This window comes from Rhineura floridana, chromosome 10 (genome assembly GCF_030035675.1).
Source record: "Rhineura floridana isolate rRhiFlo1 chromosome 10, rRhiFlo1.hap2, whole genome shotgun sequence".
NCBI classification, from domain to species: domain Eukaryota; kingdom Metazoa; phylum Chordata; class Lepidosauria; order Squamata; family Rhineuridae; genus Rhineura; species Rhineura floridana.
The window spans coordinates 82,282,338-82,298,773 of NC_084489.1; the positions used below are offsets into that span (position 1 = coordinate 82,282,338).

General features: G+C 47.0%; 1 protein-coding gene across 2 annotated transcripts in view; it reads left to right on the forward strand.

The window, feature by feature from the left end:
* LOC133365109 (mitogen-activated protein kinase kinase kinase 3-like) overlaps nucleotides 1-16,436 on the forward strand; it is a 127,569-nt gene that overhangs the window by 61,387 nt on the left and 49,746 nt on the right. For both annotated transcript variants that reach the window (XM_061586507.1, XM_061586508.1), the window contains exon 3: nucleotides 7,426-7,535. In XM_061586507.1, the coding sequence (XP_061442491.1) occupies nucleotides 7,426-7,535 (110 nt within the window). The remainder of the gene's footprint in view (nucleotides 1-7,425; nucleotides 7,536-16,436) is intronic.

The following is a 16,436-nucleotide window of genomic DNA, read 5'->3' on the forward strand; positions in this document are numbered from 1 at the left end:
CTGATGACACTAAATTGTTCAGGGTTGTTAAAACAAAAAGGGATTGCGAAGAGCTCCAAAAAGACCTCTCCAAACTGAGTGAATGGGCAGAAAAATGGCAAATGCAATTCAATATAAACAAGTGTAAAATTATGCATATTGGAGCAAAAAATCTGAATTTCACATATACGCTCATGGGGTCTGAACTGGCGGTGACTGACCAGGAGAGAGACCTCGGGGTTGTAGTGGACAGCACGATGAAAATGTCAACCCAGTGTGCGGCAGCTGTGAAAAAGGCAAATTCCATGCTAGCGATAATTAGGAAAGGTATTGAAAATAAAACAGCCGATATCATAATGCCATTGTATAAATCTATGGTGCGGCCGCATTTGGAATACTGTGTACAGTTCTGGTCGCCTCATCTCAAAAAGGATATTATAGAGTTGGAAAAGGTTCAGAAGAGGGCAACCAGAATGATCAAGGGGATGGAGCGACTCCCTTACGAGGAAAGGTTGTAGCATTTGGGGCTTTTTAGTTTAGAGAAAAGGCGGGTCAGAGGAGACATGATAGAAGTGTATAAAATTATGCATGGCATTGAGAAAGTGGATAGAGAAAAGTTCTTCTCCCTCTCTCATAATACTAGAACTCGTGGGCATTCAAAGAAGCTGAATGTTGGAAGATTCAGGACAGACAAAAGGAAGTACTTCTTTACTCAGCGCATAGTTAAACTATGGAATTTGCTCCCACAAGATGCAGTAATGGCCACCAGCTTGGACGGCTTTAAAAGAAGATTAGACAAATTCATGGAGGACAGGGCTATCAATGGCTACTAGCCGTGATGGCTGTGCTCTGCCACCCTAGTCAGAGGCAGCATGCTTCTGAAAACCAGTTGCCGGAAGCCTCAGGAGGGGAGAGTGTTCTTGCACTCGGGTTCTGCTTGCGGGCTTCCCCCAGGCACCTGGTTGGCCACTGTGAGAACAGGATGCTGGACTAGATGGGCCACTGGCCTGATCCAGCAGGCTCTTCTTATGTTCTTATGTTCTTAATATGGCAACCCTAGGAATGCCTTAACCAGGGGCTCTGTTCCTTGTTTTCAGCTCGCTTTGGCCTGATTTAACTCTCTTGCTGTGCAATGAGGTTGAAACAGGATATAAAGGATATTGGGAAAACTGATTAAAGACACAATCCTGTCCACACTCGCTAGGGAGTAAGTCCCATTAAACTCAGTAATGCTTGTATGTCAGTAGATATACTTGGGTTGCGTTGTAAGTAAACAATCCTGAATCAGTCTGTGAAGAAGACTTTGAAGTAGGTCCATAGCAACGATCATGCTGGCCAATTTAATGTTCTTCTCTTTTATATTAAACTAGGAGCTCTGCCCCTCCACGCTTCACATGCCAATCCCTCCCCCTCTCCGTGGTCGCCAAGGCCTCCTTCTCCCAAGTCACACGGCCTCCTTCCCCTTGGTTGCCAAGGTTTCCCAGCAACACCTGGAGGAAAGGGAGGCCTGATGGTAGAGATGCCGCTGAGGCGTCCCATGAAGTGCCTACATGGGTTGACCAGGCTGCCGCCCACTGCCACCCGCTTGGTCTCTCTTCTGTTGTCCTCTCCCCTGACCTTGGCCACTGCATGCTCGCTTTCCTGCTGTTTGCTGGGCCATCTGCCTTCCTACCCCTTCCTACCCCGCTGGCCCTGACCCCAACATGGGTATAGCTTGATGTGCCACCTATCTGTGGCCAAGCGAACTGTAGTGTGATGGCTTCAACTCTTACAAAAATATTAGACAGAGAGATATTTCCCTAGCAATGTAGTGGTGAGGTGGGAAAAGGCTTTAGGGCCCGTGTGTGTTTTACTTGAATGAAAAACAGGCCGTTCATGTTTGCAGTAACGGGATTGTGTATTTTCTTAAACTCAAGTTTTGCAGATCCTTACATTTCCTCTTGCAAGGCCGAGGGGCAAAAATAGCATTTCAAAAGTAAGAAATGTGCGAGAGAGCCAAATGTGTTCTTAAGAATTGCTTGAAAAGGGAAGTTGAAGTGATGTGAAAGTCGGCAAGGGGAAGATGCCACCTAACCAGGGGTGGCAGGGGGAGTGAAGAAGGCTGCACGAGACCGGGAGTGGTCTTGTTATTTTGTACTCAAGAGTCCCAAACAAGAGTATATTACAGTAGAACAATGCATGTTGAAGGGTTTTCCCCTCAAAATGCTAATGCAGGGTGTGTTCATAAGGGAGTGGTAGGCAGGAGTGGATGCCCTAAAACTTTCTCTGCCCACAGATTCTCCCCTGCAAAGGTACCCATGGGATGTTATTAATTACCTTCCCCCTACCAGCTCTAAAAATGGAAGCTGAGGAGAGGGAGGGAGAATTGGTGAGCACAGGAAGGATTAAGCACCAATCCCTCCGTTCAGTTCAGCCCCGTAAGGGCCTCCCTCCATCTGTAAATGAATATATGGGAACATGACCCTGGGATCCATGCCCTCACATGCCAAAAACTGCTAGGGAGTGTATAAGAGCTAGCGAGTTGCTCAGTCTGCATCTGGGCTGTTCCACTTCATGCTGCAAATGAGGAGGGGGCTCACATCGCTGAACTCTTCTCCATAGGAAGACGCTTTTGCCAGGCACGTGGGAACAGGGTCTGTCGCCAGAGAGGGGAAAGGGCACTTGCCATTGGCAAGCAGGCTTCTGAGATTTTGCCAGCCATTCCCCACACATTTTCAGTCTTAACTCTTCAACCATGAGAACTAGGACTGGGAATTGAGTGTTTTTTTAAAGTAGCCAAACACTGATATTCTCTGTGCCGAAGGCATACAGTAGGGCCCTGCTTCTTGGCGCCCCGCTTTTCGGTGTTCCGCTAATATGGTGCCAGCAGGGCAATCAGCTGGAGTGGGGGCTGGAGCTCTCCATGCTCCAGGTGTTCTCGCTGGAGGAGGGGAAGATCAGCTGTAGTGCGCTCCAGCTGATCGTCTCCTCTTCCGGCGTGATCAGACCCCCGTGCTCCAGCTGATCTTGCCGGAGGAGGGGAAGATCAGCTGTAGTGGCAGCAGCTGACCTTCTCCTCCTCTGGCGTGATCAGCAGGTTAGATTCCACACCCCTGCACTACAACTGATCTTCTCCTCCTCTGGCGCGATCAGTGGGTTAGGTTCCAGAACCCCACGCTATAGCTAATCCGCTTTTCGGCGGGGGTCTGGAACCTAACCTGCCGTATGAGTGGGGCCCTACTGTACAGGCCTGTCTTAGCCCTTGCATGCTGGCTTGAGTTATGTTGCTTTCTGATGTGTTATTTGCCTGAATTCCCTACTAGTGCTGTTATTTTCAGCATCTGGCTTAGGACACAGCTTCCGTGCCTTCACCGCCTTGAATTTAGCAAATGCCCTTGTGCCTCCCACTGTTCTACGAATGGGGCTGGTGCCATCATTGGGCACCTGCCAAGACTGCACACCCTACAATCCCTTAGAGCTCCCTGGCCTTGCTCTCCTCCTCCTCTCTGCTGTCATTGCCTGTTCACATGACTACTCTGCGCACACAGGAAGTGGCAAGAAAGGTGAAATAAAGCAACATTGTCAAATCTGATCCACAAGCCTCCCCATTTGGTCCACTAGGCCGTTTTGGTCAAGCCATACCTACTTCTGCTACATCTGATGTTATGTTTGACTTCATGTGTGGAACAGGTAAATACATGGCTGGCCAAAAGGTGATTTGCCAGCATGAATGTTCAGCTGGTTGATGGACACTGCAAAGCCTTGCACAGAGTGCTTTACAAGCTCCAGCAATCAGCTGATCATCAGTGCCTGCAAAGCCCTGCAGAGCTTTCAACATCCTCCACTTGCCACTGGCCAGTTACAGGAATTGGCTAAGAGAACATATTGCAGCGACAGCAGGCGGACACATTCAGGGAGGGGGCCCTCTGAGTGCCCAAGCCACCCCCCAACCACCACCACCCGGAGCCATCATTTTACAATAAAGTTGTTCCATAATTTGACACCGCTAAAAGTGAGACACCTTCTTCTGATATTGAACCAGTGCTCGCCATTCCCTGTTGTTGTACAATTCTGCGTGTCCTCGTTAAGTTGGCTGTCCTTTTTTCTCAACTGACATGTTTCAGAGGCTCCTGCTCATCTGCTCCCTCCGTCGGTTGAAGAGGAATTTGTGTCCCTCGTAAGCCACTTGGTACAAAAGGCCTTCTGAACTCAGTCTTGGAAAGAGTTGATGAGGCAGAGAACAGCACAGCATGTACACTACTTGTGCTAACAAATGATTCTTGGGAAGCGTCCTGTTCAGACCTGATCCTAATCCCTCAATTACAAACTGGGCTAAACAGTGTTGTCACTTTCAGTTCTTTCAGTTTCTCGTTTTTCCAGGCTTAGATTCAGTTCTTCACATTGCTGCAGCAATTTCCATGTTGTCGTTTTTAAACTCTTGAATATTTGCCTGCATTTTAGTGCAAATTTCACCTAATAAACACCTTATTATTATTTTATTATTATTTATTACATTTGTATACCGCCCCATAGCCGGAACTCTCTGGGCGGTTTACAACAATTAAAAACATTAAAAACAAATATACAAATTTAAAAACACTTAAAAAAAACCCACAACTTAAAAACACATGCTAAAATGCCTGCAATTTTGCCTAAATATATACATCTTTTTCAAACCGGTGTCCCCTTTCAATGCATTTTTGTATATGCATTTTCATGCTCGATATGCTCAGAGTATGCATTTTGTACACATTACTCCGCGGCAGAATTGCACTGCAAAATTCAGAGAAGTGCAGATTCCAAAGGATGACTCTGTTTTTGTTCACAGATGGTTTCAGAAAGTGCATATTCGGTAGGTTTTTCTTTAAATGCAAACTGAATCAAATTTCTCCCCCATATCTATTCACAAGACCTTTTTTCAGGCCTTGACTGGACTGGCCAGGCTGGCTGTTCAAACAGCACATCCCCACCCTTACAGGGAAGCCTTTTGTTTTGGGAGGTGGGAATCCCAAGATCTGGGATTAACACTAGATGGGAAGTGTCAACTCCTGCGCAAGAGTTTTAGTAAGCAGGCCTGAGCAAGTGGCAGCTTTGCAAGCAGTGATGTCAGCTTTTCTGATCTGATTTTTTTTTTAAAGGGACTTGGAATTGAGCATTCCTCCACTAATGGTTAACAAACAAGGTTTCTTGTTATTTCAAACACACGCATGCACATGGGACTGTCTGAAGGCACATCCTGCCATCTATTTTTGTTTACTGAACTCTGGAGAAAGGGGTTTCCTGAAATACAAATGTTTTTGGAGTTCAAGCAGAGGGGGAAGTGACCCTTCATGTGTCAACGCATTCATCTCTTGTTAGCTCATCCTGCAGGACTGCTGAGGGGGAAAAGCACAGATCTATACACTGACAGATCACTCAAAGGCAGATATTACTTAAAGCGACCTTGAGTCAAGACTGACACACATTGGTAGAGCCATCAGGGCAAGTGCTGAAGCTCCCTCATGGTGTTCAGCAGAAGCATATCTTCCTGTCTCCAAAGCTGTGCTGTGAAAAACCTAGTAGTGCAACTTGGTTGCAGAAACTGGCTTTGCATAGTTTAAGCTGGCTAGTATTGGTGACATCACAAAGACACCTCTTTATATATATATATATATATATATGTATGTATTTGGAAGTGTTGTTCTTATGTGTTGATGCTTTACTGTTGTGAACCGCTTGGAGCTCAGCTTGGTAGTTGGAAAAGCAGCATACAAATATTAAATCAAATCAGGCCACTAATACTAACGCTTAATAGGGTTGCTGGGCTCAGGGCCTGAGAATGATTCAGTATTTTTAAGAGAAGAGAAAACTCAGCCAAGTGCAGGTTTTCTTGCAACACTGTAATGGAAAAACCACAAGGTGAAATTATCCTTTCCCCCTGCACAACTTTTAAAGATATCTGGTTTACACCAATATCAGGTGGACCGCTGACCTACTGTCTGTCAGAGGAGACAATACTGGATTAGGTTGCCAGTGGTGAAAGGTCACTCTTTATACCCCAGTATATTCTCATTTTTTTCTAGATTATATATATCGAAGAGGGAGGGAGTATGTGTGTGTGAGAGAGAAAGTGAGTAAGAGAGAGAGACAGACAATGACTTTGTGCACATCTTGATAAAACTCCAAACAATGGCTTACCATGTACAAACAAATTGCTACTTCTTTGCTCTGCCCCACTCCTGGCTCATGCTATGGAGAAACAAACCACGACCTCTGGCTTAGCATTATGGCGGACTTCAGGACCATGGCTTGTTTCACTTCTGACAAACTACCATTTGTAGCCAAGGTTTGGCTTTCTGATTTGTGGTTTGTTGGAAGTGAAACAAGCCATGATCCGTGGCTGTGCCATAACATTAAGCCAGGGATCCTGACTTGTTCCTCACCAGCGTCAGCTGGAAGGAGCCAAGCACTGCTCCCATCCGCAATGGCTGATTTATTGGCTGGGGCATTGCATTTTGGGTAAATTAAAATGGAAGCTGACCACCATGGATGGGAGGCAAACTTGGCTGTCCTTCAGAAGTGGCACACCTGCCCACCCCTGACTAAAACATCTTCCAGGACCCTGCAAAGAGAACACCAAGTCAGGATGGACAGGGGTCCTTCTAAGCCAGTGGGACCCTTGCCCAGGACCCAAGCTCATCAACTGCTGGCGCTGAACCTGTTTACCAAGTGTGTGAACAGGTTTCCATGTACAGAGGGAACATTTACGTTTGCAGCTTCTTCCTCCTCAGACTGGCGGTGACCCTCTTTTCTTTGGTGGGTGGGGGTGAACAGCATAATGGGCACGCTTTATCTCTCACCATTACAGGACGTCACTGCCCCATTTTGGTAACTGAGGGAAGGGAATTCCTGGCTTGACCGGGGTACTATTCCTTCTGTTCCAAACTAGCAGGAGCTTTTTTACTCAAGTAAAATATGGGTGGGGGGAAAACCCATTTTCCTGTTTTTTTCCCCCTCAAGGAAACCCCCATATTTTCTGAGAAACCTACGTGTACAGATTTCCCATTCTGCCAGACTGGCATGTATGACTGTTTCTTTTCCCCTTTTAATTGCAAGAAAGAGTTTCTGATTTAAAATATAAACACATTTGCAGCTGCGTGTAAATAGTGTGACGTGATCTGATTTAAACACACTTATCTCTCTGTACATACTTGGTTCCAGTTGTAGAGTGGTTGCAGCCTCTCCCCCCTGCAAGAGACCTCCTTTCCTTTCTGCTAATAATTAAGATAAGTGTCATAGCTCCTCTTATAAATGCAGTGCCTTCACTCACTCCCCCTTGAATTAGCCTGTGCGTGGTCTTCTAATCCAATTGCTGATATTGAGGAGAGGCTGCATTGCGCTGTGGAATGTAACACATAGGCCTTGGTGAGGTCCAGAGGGGAAAAGCCTCGGGTTTCACAGGGCTCATCTCTTTTCTTTCTTGTGCAGATGAAGAGGAGGCACTCAACTCGATTATGAAAGATCTTGCAGCCCTGGGCAAATGCGGGGGCCTCTTGGACAGCAACAGGAACAAAAACCACGTCCATTCAAACAAACAGGTGAGTTAGGCTGCCAGGAATCCCTTCCTGAAGTGTTGACGTTGTGCGTCTCAAATCTGCTTAAAAGCGAATGCCCCACCAACCATAGCCTGGCCCAGAGCTTGGAAAAGTTACTTTTTCAAAACTTCAACTCCCATCAGCCTCAGCCAGCATGGCCACTGGATTGGGCTGATGGGAGTTGTCGTTCAAAAAATTAACTTTTCCAAGTTCTGGCCTGGCCTCACCTGCCTGCCCTCTTACTTATAACCAGTTGGCCTGGTAGAATTGTCAGTCACTTTCCTTCTTAGTCTCAGCGCTGCCCTTGTAGAACTTAACAGGGAGGAGGATGGGGACAGAACTCGAATTAATGGACTCTGCCTGTCATTGGCTCTGGCGCCACCTACTGTGGGTGTCTCTGCCTTCCACCCTACCAGTTCCAAGGGCACCAGCCACCGTGGCTTGCAGACGATTGCATTTGAATTGCAGCGCAAGGAGCATGATATCAACTGACATCAGTTGTATAATCCTGGGAGTGGGGATTGGATGTCCTTTCCATGTAGTATGTGGCTTGGCTTTCTTGCTTGAGTTGTCTGTTGCTGTGCCAGGTACAAAGGTGTTCTTGCAAATGAGTTTAACCTTGGGACAAAACCGGACATTTCTTTGACAAAGGTATCCTCCCCAGTTCTCACTTGTAGGGGAGAATCAATGGGAGGGAAGGTCCTGTATCTTCTAGTTCTCCTCTAAAAATGCAACCCCCACCCAATTCCCCAACCAGTTTACTTCCTGTTTCAGTGGTTTCTATTTCAGCCTGCTGGATCAGGCCAATGGCTCATCTAGTCCAGCATCCTGTTCTCACAGTGGAAAACCAGATGCCTCTGGGAAACATGTGGTTGTAGTAAAAGCCCATATTTGTTTATAATGTCTATCTTTGCCATTTGGGATAGACTTGTGGAGTAAGAAAGGACCAAAAGATAATCTAAGGCCAACATTCTGTTTTCGGGCAGGACCATTGGTCGACCAGACCCTCACTGATGAGTTTCCAAAATCCAGGCTACAGTGTGTCAAAGGAAGAGAGCAGGTGCATCAGATAAAGGTGCTGGCTAATCAAAGGGCCATCCATGAACATATGGACCTGCCTTGTACAGAGGAAGGCCATTGCTCCATCTAGCCTTGTATTGTCTTCTCTGACTGGAAGCAGCTTGCTGTGCCTTCAAACAGAGGTTTTCTCCACCCTCTGCTCACTCCAAGAGTGAGCAGGGAACTGAACCTGGGGCCTTCTTCATGTGAAGCATTTTCTTTCTTTTTGAGCTGCTGGTGCTGGTGGTTTTTCTATTATTATTGTTGTTGTTGTTGTTGTTGTTATTATACCGCCTTTCATTTCGAGAAGAGATATTGGCAGTTCACAAACAAATAAAAACCATCAGGAAAATAGCAAGAATAAAACCAGTTATAAAATACAGCTACTCATCAAGATGCATAGTAAAATGATGACATTGAAATGTCAATAATAAAAATATATAATAAACAAGGCCATTAAAACAGCATACCAGTTAAAAACAACAATCCAAGCAGGAGATTCAAGGAGTGCTTGTCTGAAGAGGTGTGTCCTCAACAGCTGGTGGAATGGCAATAGTGATGGGGCCTTCCACACTTCAGCAGGGAGAACAGTCCACAACACTGGTGCCACCAGTGGAAAAAAACTGCCTCTGCATTATCACAAGCCGATAAACATCAGGCTGTGGAAAAACTAATCTGGTTCCATTTGTTGATCTCTATGACTTTGCCAGGCAGTGGAGGGGAAGACACTCTTTTAGGGAACCTGCTCCAGAGCTTTTTAGATATGTAACTATGAGAGCCCAGTGTTATGTAACAGGGCACAGGATTTGGTCCAGCGAGATCTGGGTTCAAATCTTCCTGCACCCAGAGAGGCCATGGGCAAGCCCATCCCACAGGGCTGTGTTGGGAAGGCAAAATGAAGAAAGTGTCATGCAGTCGTTCCTGAGTTCTTTAGAGCTATACAATCAATCAATAACTCCTTAAAAGTGACACACCTGCTGCTGGAGGAGGAGGCAAGTCTAGCCCTGGGTTGCTGACAGTGTGCTGCGTGAGGATGAATGCTTTCTTGACAACAAGTTCCCTTTCTTGACCTTTCCTAGGGCTCTGGGTGGGCTGTGCTGTTGCAGCCTGTTCTGATTGCAACGGGCCAGCATGGCAGTGGAGACCATGTGACTTGTCAGGAGGGCCGTTTGGCAGCCGAGCAGAAAGGATGCGAGATGCCCATGGGAATGAATGGGGAAGGAGGCATGGCTGAACAGCTGAGCACATGCTTTGCACACTGAAGGCCCCAGATTCAATCCCTGGGATCTCCGATTTTAAACGGTCAAGTAGTAGGCAGTGGAAAAGACCCTGGAAAGCCATTGCAAGTCAGGAGAAGACAACCCAACGATAGAGGGACCAAGGCAGTTTCATATGATTATATCCAGGAGGGGAGACCGGTGGCATTCCAGATGCTGCTTGACTGCAATGCCCATCATTCTTGACCATTGGCCCTACTGGCTGGCGCTGACAGGAGTTGGAGTCGGAATCTAATGTCTGGAGAACCACAGGTTCTGCATCCCTGGTTTATATAGTTGTGGGACTGGGCCTCCATTGTCAAGGGGAAGGGCCGTAGCTCATTGTCAGAGCATCCGCCTTGCATGCAGAAGGTCCCAGGTTCAATCCCCAGCATCTCCAGGTAGGGCTGGGAGAGGCTCCCAGCCTGAAACCCTGGACAGCTGCTTCCAGTCAGTGTAGGCAACACTGAGCAAGATGGACCAATGGTCTGATTCAGCATAAGGCATCTTCTGTTCCCGTTCATGCATATTTTAACTTCTAGATATCCAGTAAAGCTGAATGTTGGAAGATTCAAGACAAAAGAAAGTTCTTCACGCAGCACATAGTTAAACTTTGGAATTCACTGTCACAAGAGGCACTGATGGCCACCAACTCGGGTGGATTTAAAAGAGGATTAGACAAACTCATGGAGGATAAGGCTGCCAATGGCTGCTTGCCATGATGGCTATGCTCTGCCTCCATAATGGGAGGCTGTATGCTTCTGAATACCTGTTGCTGGACACCGCAGGAGGAGAGAGTGCTGTTGCCCTCAGCTCCTGCTTGTGGGCTTCCCATGGGCAACTGGTTGGCCACTGTGAGAACAGGATGCTGGACTAGATGGGCTGCTGGCCTGATCGAGCAGGGCTGCTCTTACGTTCTTAAGAGGCATTATTGTGCTGCAGTGAACAGTGAGCTAGCCTCCTTTTACCCCAAGCAGACCACATTTTCTGCCAAGAAAACCCAGTTCTTCTCTTCACTGCACCATAGTGACGCATGCCTGTTTGACAGAAGCCCAAAATGCATCTGTTTGTTTCCATGTGCATCCTCTAGGGTACAACTAAATCGGACACTGCTGAAAACGATCCAAGATGTTCAACAAGCTTGCTGGCTCCCAAACAGCTGCGGTGGTGTCCGATGACCCAATAAGGCTTTGGTTGGCTTGTGGGGGGATTAACATTTTATGAAAGATTAACATATGGGTGGAGAAGGGAACCATCTTGGAACAGTTCGAAGAACAGCTTGGACGGAGGGATTTGTTCATGGCTGCATGCTTTCTTTGCAAAAGCTGCACACTCCTTGCTTTAATTTTTTGTGGCTGAACGCGTTCCGCACAAACCATTTTTTCTCCAATATTCGGCTGCCCCCTTTTCCAAACAGTCACTTGTTTCCCTCTCCATCCTTGTACCAACCACCAATTTGTGGGTTGCTTAAAGCAAGGTTCGTTCTGGAACTGCCTCATGCCCTTTTAAGAACCGCTTTATGGAACAGGCATCGACAGGTGAAGTTTTTCACAGCGTGGAGATGGGAACAGAGATGTGAAACCCCCCCCCCCGAAAACTGGGAGAAAAAAATTGTGTTTTTTTTCTTTTCATTTTTCCCCCTCAGGGCTTCGCATCTCTAGATAGGAATATAGGAAGCTGCTTTATCCTGAGTCAGGCCTTTGGTTCATCTAGGTCAGTATTGTCTACACTGACTGGCAGCGGGGAATGAACTTGGGATCTTCTGCTTGCAAAGCGGATGCTCTGCCACTGAGCTACGGCCCCTTCCCCCAGGGATAAACTTTGCAGAATGCAATGAAGACATTTTGTGGTCTGTCTAGAAGTTATAAGGAAGAGGGGCCAGAGAGAGCGCAGCATTTTGTTTGAAGGAGTTAAAGGGCAGCTCTTGTGTTTTATCCTCCTAACAACCCAGTAAGGTAGGTTAGTCTGAGAGACAGTGACCGCCAGCCTAAGATAAGGTAACTCCTTGAGCTTCATGGCTGAGGAGGGATTTGAAGCTGGGCCTTCCTGTTCCTTCTGCACCAGGGATGGGGACCCTCAGGGCCAGGAGCCAAATGCTGCCCTCCAGGTTTCTCTGTCTGGCCCTCGAGGCTTCTCTCTCTGGCCCTTAGGACTCTTCCCAGGTTATGCCACCTCTTTGGTCACACCCTCTCTTCCCAGGCCACAACCCCTTACCAGCCCTACTTTGTGCCTCCTTGAACGTTTTTGCCAGGGTAGAATGTGTCTGCATTGTAGACAGTCCCTAATGTTCCAGAAGAAGGTGTTGCCTTCCACTACAAAACAGTGGCAGGGGTTGGCTCAGGGGCGGCCTAGCTTAGCAACCTGTCACTTCCTCTCCATCATGTTGTTGTTATGTCCCTTCAAGTCGATCATGACTTATGGCGACCCTATGAATCAGTGACCTCCAATAGCATCTGTCATGAACCACCCTGTTCAGATCTTGTAAGTTCAGGTCTGTGGCTTCCTTTATGGAATCAATCCATCTCTTGTTTGGCCTTCCTCTTTTTCTTCTTCCTTCTGTTTTTCCCAGCATTATTATCTTTTCTAATGAATCATGTCTTCTCATGATGTGTCCAAAGTATGATAACCTCAGTTTCATCATTTTTGCTTCTAGCGATAGTTCTGGTTTAATTGGTCTTTTTTGCAGTCCATGGTATCCGCAAAGCTCTTCTCCAACACCACATTTCAAATGAGTTTATTTTTCTCTTATCCGCCTTTTTCACTGTCCAACTTTTACATCCATACATAGAGATTGGGAATGCCATGGTCTGAATGATCCTGACTTTGGTGTTCAGTGATACATCTTTGCATTTGAGGACCTTTTCTAGTTCTCTCATAGCTGCCCTCCCCAGTCCTAGCCTTCTTCTGATCTCTTGACTATTGTCTCCATTTTGGTTAATGACTGTGCCGAGGTATTGATAATCCTTGACAAGTTCAGTGTCCTCACTGTGGACTTTAAAGTTACATAAATCTATGTAACCCCTCCATCATAGGCCTTCTGCTACCCATAATGCATCATGCACTCTGGCCTGATTGTCCTTCGCTCCTTTCTCGCTGTGGTCAGCTGTACCCAGAAAATGTTTGGTTCCTCTCTGTGCTTTCTTCTATGGTCTGCGTCTGCTGCAACTTTAACTGCGTACTCTGTACTTTATTATAAACAGCAGCTATTTCTTTGGGGAATGCTGCATGAGATCATGATTCACCTCATTCAGAGATACTTTGTTGTTGTTATTTTTTCTTTCTTCCTGATTTTTTCCAACCGTTCTCTTAATCTAAACCAGCCAGCTTGGCTGTCTCCACACCCCCTTCCAAAGCTATAATGAAAGTTAGGCAGAAACTTGCTCGATCTTTGTGTGTGTGTACTTACTATATATGTACGTATGTATGTGTGTGTGTGTTACACTCATTCCATGTAAACATACATCATAACAGCAGTTGCCATGGTGTTTTTTCTCCCACGGGGTCAGTCCATCTTCTTCTTCCCCTCGTTTTCTAAAAGACAGGCATACTTACCAGTGATCCCAGTGCTAATTTAGCCGTCAGTCTTGCTCCTTCTCCCCATTCTTTAGGTTAACTTATGGAGGTTGGATCTATCAAGGGCGATTAGTCTTGTTGGCTATACGTCACCTCAGTGTGCCTCTGAATACAGGTTGCTGGTTAAGGACAGTGGACAAGGGCTGCTCCCTGGAAGCAGCTGGCTGACTCTTCTGAGAAACAGGATGGACCCTTTGGGCTGTATTCAACCGAGTCCTACTCAGAGTAGACTGTTTGACATTAATGAACCTAAGTTAGCCATGTCTATTAACTTCAGTGGGTCTCCTCTGAGTAGGACTAGCATCAAATACCACCCTTTGGTCTGATCCAGCAGGGCTGTTCTTATGCATCAACAGTCTGCCTATCTTTTCTTTCTTTTTTGGAAGGATCACATGCACCTTTTATTAAATTTCTACATTTACATCAGGGGTGGGGAGCCCTCCGGCCTGGAAGCCAAATGTGGCCCTCCAAGCATTGGTATCTGGCCCTCAGGTCTCTCAGGCCACCCCCGCTTCTCACCCTCTTTGAGAATTTTTACCTGCCTGGAAGTGTCCTTGAAGTCAGATAAACCTCTTGCTCGCCTAGATGGAGAATAGAGGGGTTGCGTGAGTCTGCATAGGCACTGAGCTCCTATAGACAGGTAAATTTGCAGTCATTGCTTTGTCTACCTTTGCTCCTAGACCTACCTGCCACAGACATTTATTTATTTATTTGATTTATATCCTGCCCTTCCTCCCGGCAGGAGCCCATATGGCCCCTAGAAGACTGCTGAGAAGAAAATGTGGCCCTTGGGCTGAAATAGAGTCTGTTAAACTGCTCTAGGGATTTGGGGAGGAAGGTTGGGTTGTGGGGGCAGCCATTCTGGCACCCCCAAGAATGCTTCTGGAATGATTCTGTGTCATGATGACGCATTGTTCCAATTGGTCCATTCTGCAGAAAATAGGCCTCCCCACAAGGAACTGATGTGCTTATTTTATTTGTTTATTTATTTGTTTATTAAATTTATATTCCACCCTTCCTCTCAGAAGGAGTCCAGGACAGCAGTTGCACTTAGCACCAGCCTCTTTATCTGAATTAATGAGTGAGAGACACCCAGAAGTACAAATGTGCTCTTGCACGGTTTCCAGAACAGGTGTGGGCAACCTATGACCCTCTAGATGTTCTTGTACTACAACTCCCATCAGCCCCAGCAAGCATAGCCAATGACAAGGGATGATGGGCATTGTAGTTCAGCAACATCTAGAGGGCCAAAGGTTCTCCATACCTGTTCTAGAACTTAAGAACATCAGAAGAGACCAGCTGGATCTAGCCAAAGGCCCATCTAATCCAGCATCCTGTCGTCAGAGTGGCCAACCAGATGCTGATGGGAAGCCTGTAAGCAGGAACAGAGTGCAACAATGCTCTCTGTAGGCAGAACATAGCTATCATGGTTGTGTTGATAGCCTTATTCTCCATCAATTTACCCAGTCCTCTTTTAAAGCCATCTGTTCATGTGGCAATGATTGTGCAGGAGTGGGGGCACATTTTTACCCTGCTAGGGCCTCAACAGCAGAACAGGTGCAGGATAACAATGTGTATGCTACAACGGCTGTGAAGGTGGATGAAGGCTGCAGCAGATAAAAGACTTCCAATCGTTGTGGTACCCGTGCCATTGGATCAAAGTCTTTTTCTGTCAAGATTGTGTGTTGATCATCGTGCGCCAATCTCCCCACATAAAACAAATTCACACACAGGCGTCTTCCAACCAAATTATCTTGGAAGACAATCTTACTCGGCCACGAGTGATTGCCAACCACCATTGTTGTTGTTGTTGTTATAATATCCCATCCTTCCTCCCAGTAGTAGCCCGGGGTGGGCCTATGTAGAAATAGGGAATTAAGAAGAAGTAAGACAGGCTGTACTTGTCTGAATTTCCCTTTTCTCCAGCTAGGAGAGAGGCAGGGACCCCTGTCCGTCTCTCTGCTTGGTTCCTTGAATATGTGTTTGTTCCCATCCACCCTCATTTCCAGCTGAGGTTAGTGAGAAGGCAAGCATAGTTGTTTCCACCCTGTCTCTCTTCTCCCCAAGGCTGTGGACTCACAGTATTTCCCCTCACATTCTAGGCCATTTTCTTGAGTGGCAGAAAACTAGCTTCCACTGGCCCGTGCAGATGTCGGCTCTGCCACCGGCGTATTTCTGAGGCGTTCTGAGCTACGCCCAAGTCTTCCAGAGTTTCTTCAAGAAGTAGCCGTTCTTGCCCAGTGGTGGGATTTCATCACATTTTAACAAGATGATCTGCCCTGGACGATATGTCTGGGTACATTTCTAATTGCCTTGTGTACCAGCTGCTGGGCCTGCCACACGCCCACCTAAAGCCATTCTTTGGCAAGGCCAAAGCGACAAGCCCTGTTTATGCTTCCATGATGCTGCTAGCAGGAAGGAAATGATTGGCCAAGAGCCGCTGGCTTAAGGAAGCCCTCCTGCACACTTCCATACTCAGGGGAGGGGAGAGGAATTTTGTGCTTGCTCTTTCCTGACAGAGTAGTTGCAGTTTCGTGCAAGGGAAGGGAAACCAGCTCACTAATAGAACATATATATGCTTGCAGGCAGGTTTAGTCCCTGCCACATCCCGTTAAAATGGAGGTGGCGAACCTTTTCTGGCCTGAGGGCCGCATGTCTTTGCAGGGAACCTTTCAGGGGCCACATGCCAATGGTGGGAGGGGCCAAAAGTGGGCGGAACAATGGCTGTGACTCTTATCTTTGTACAGTAGCCTAATTTCCAGCCACACAGGCATCGGAAGTTTCTACATGCAAACCTTGCTATCCGTCGTCATACCAAGCAAGAGGGATTATCGCAGTTCAAGGGCACATTCCAGCAGGCAGAGCACTCCAGGAGGGTGCAAAGCAGGCCTGAGGACGGGCATAGCCTGGGAGTGTTCTGAGGGCCAGAGAGAGAGGCCAGGAGGGCCACTTATGGCCCTAGGGCCTGAGGCTCCCAACCCCTGAGTTAAAAGGATCCGGGCCCAGGTGGTGGGAA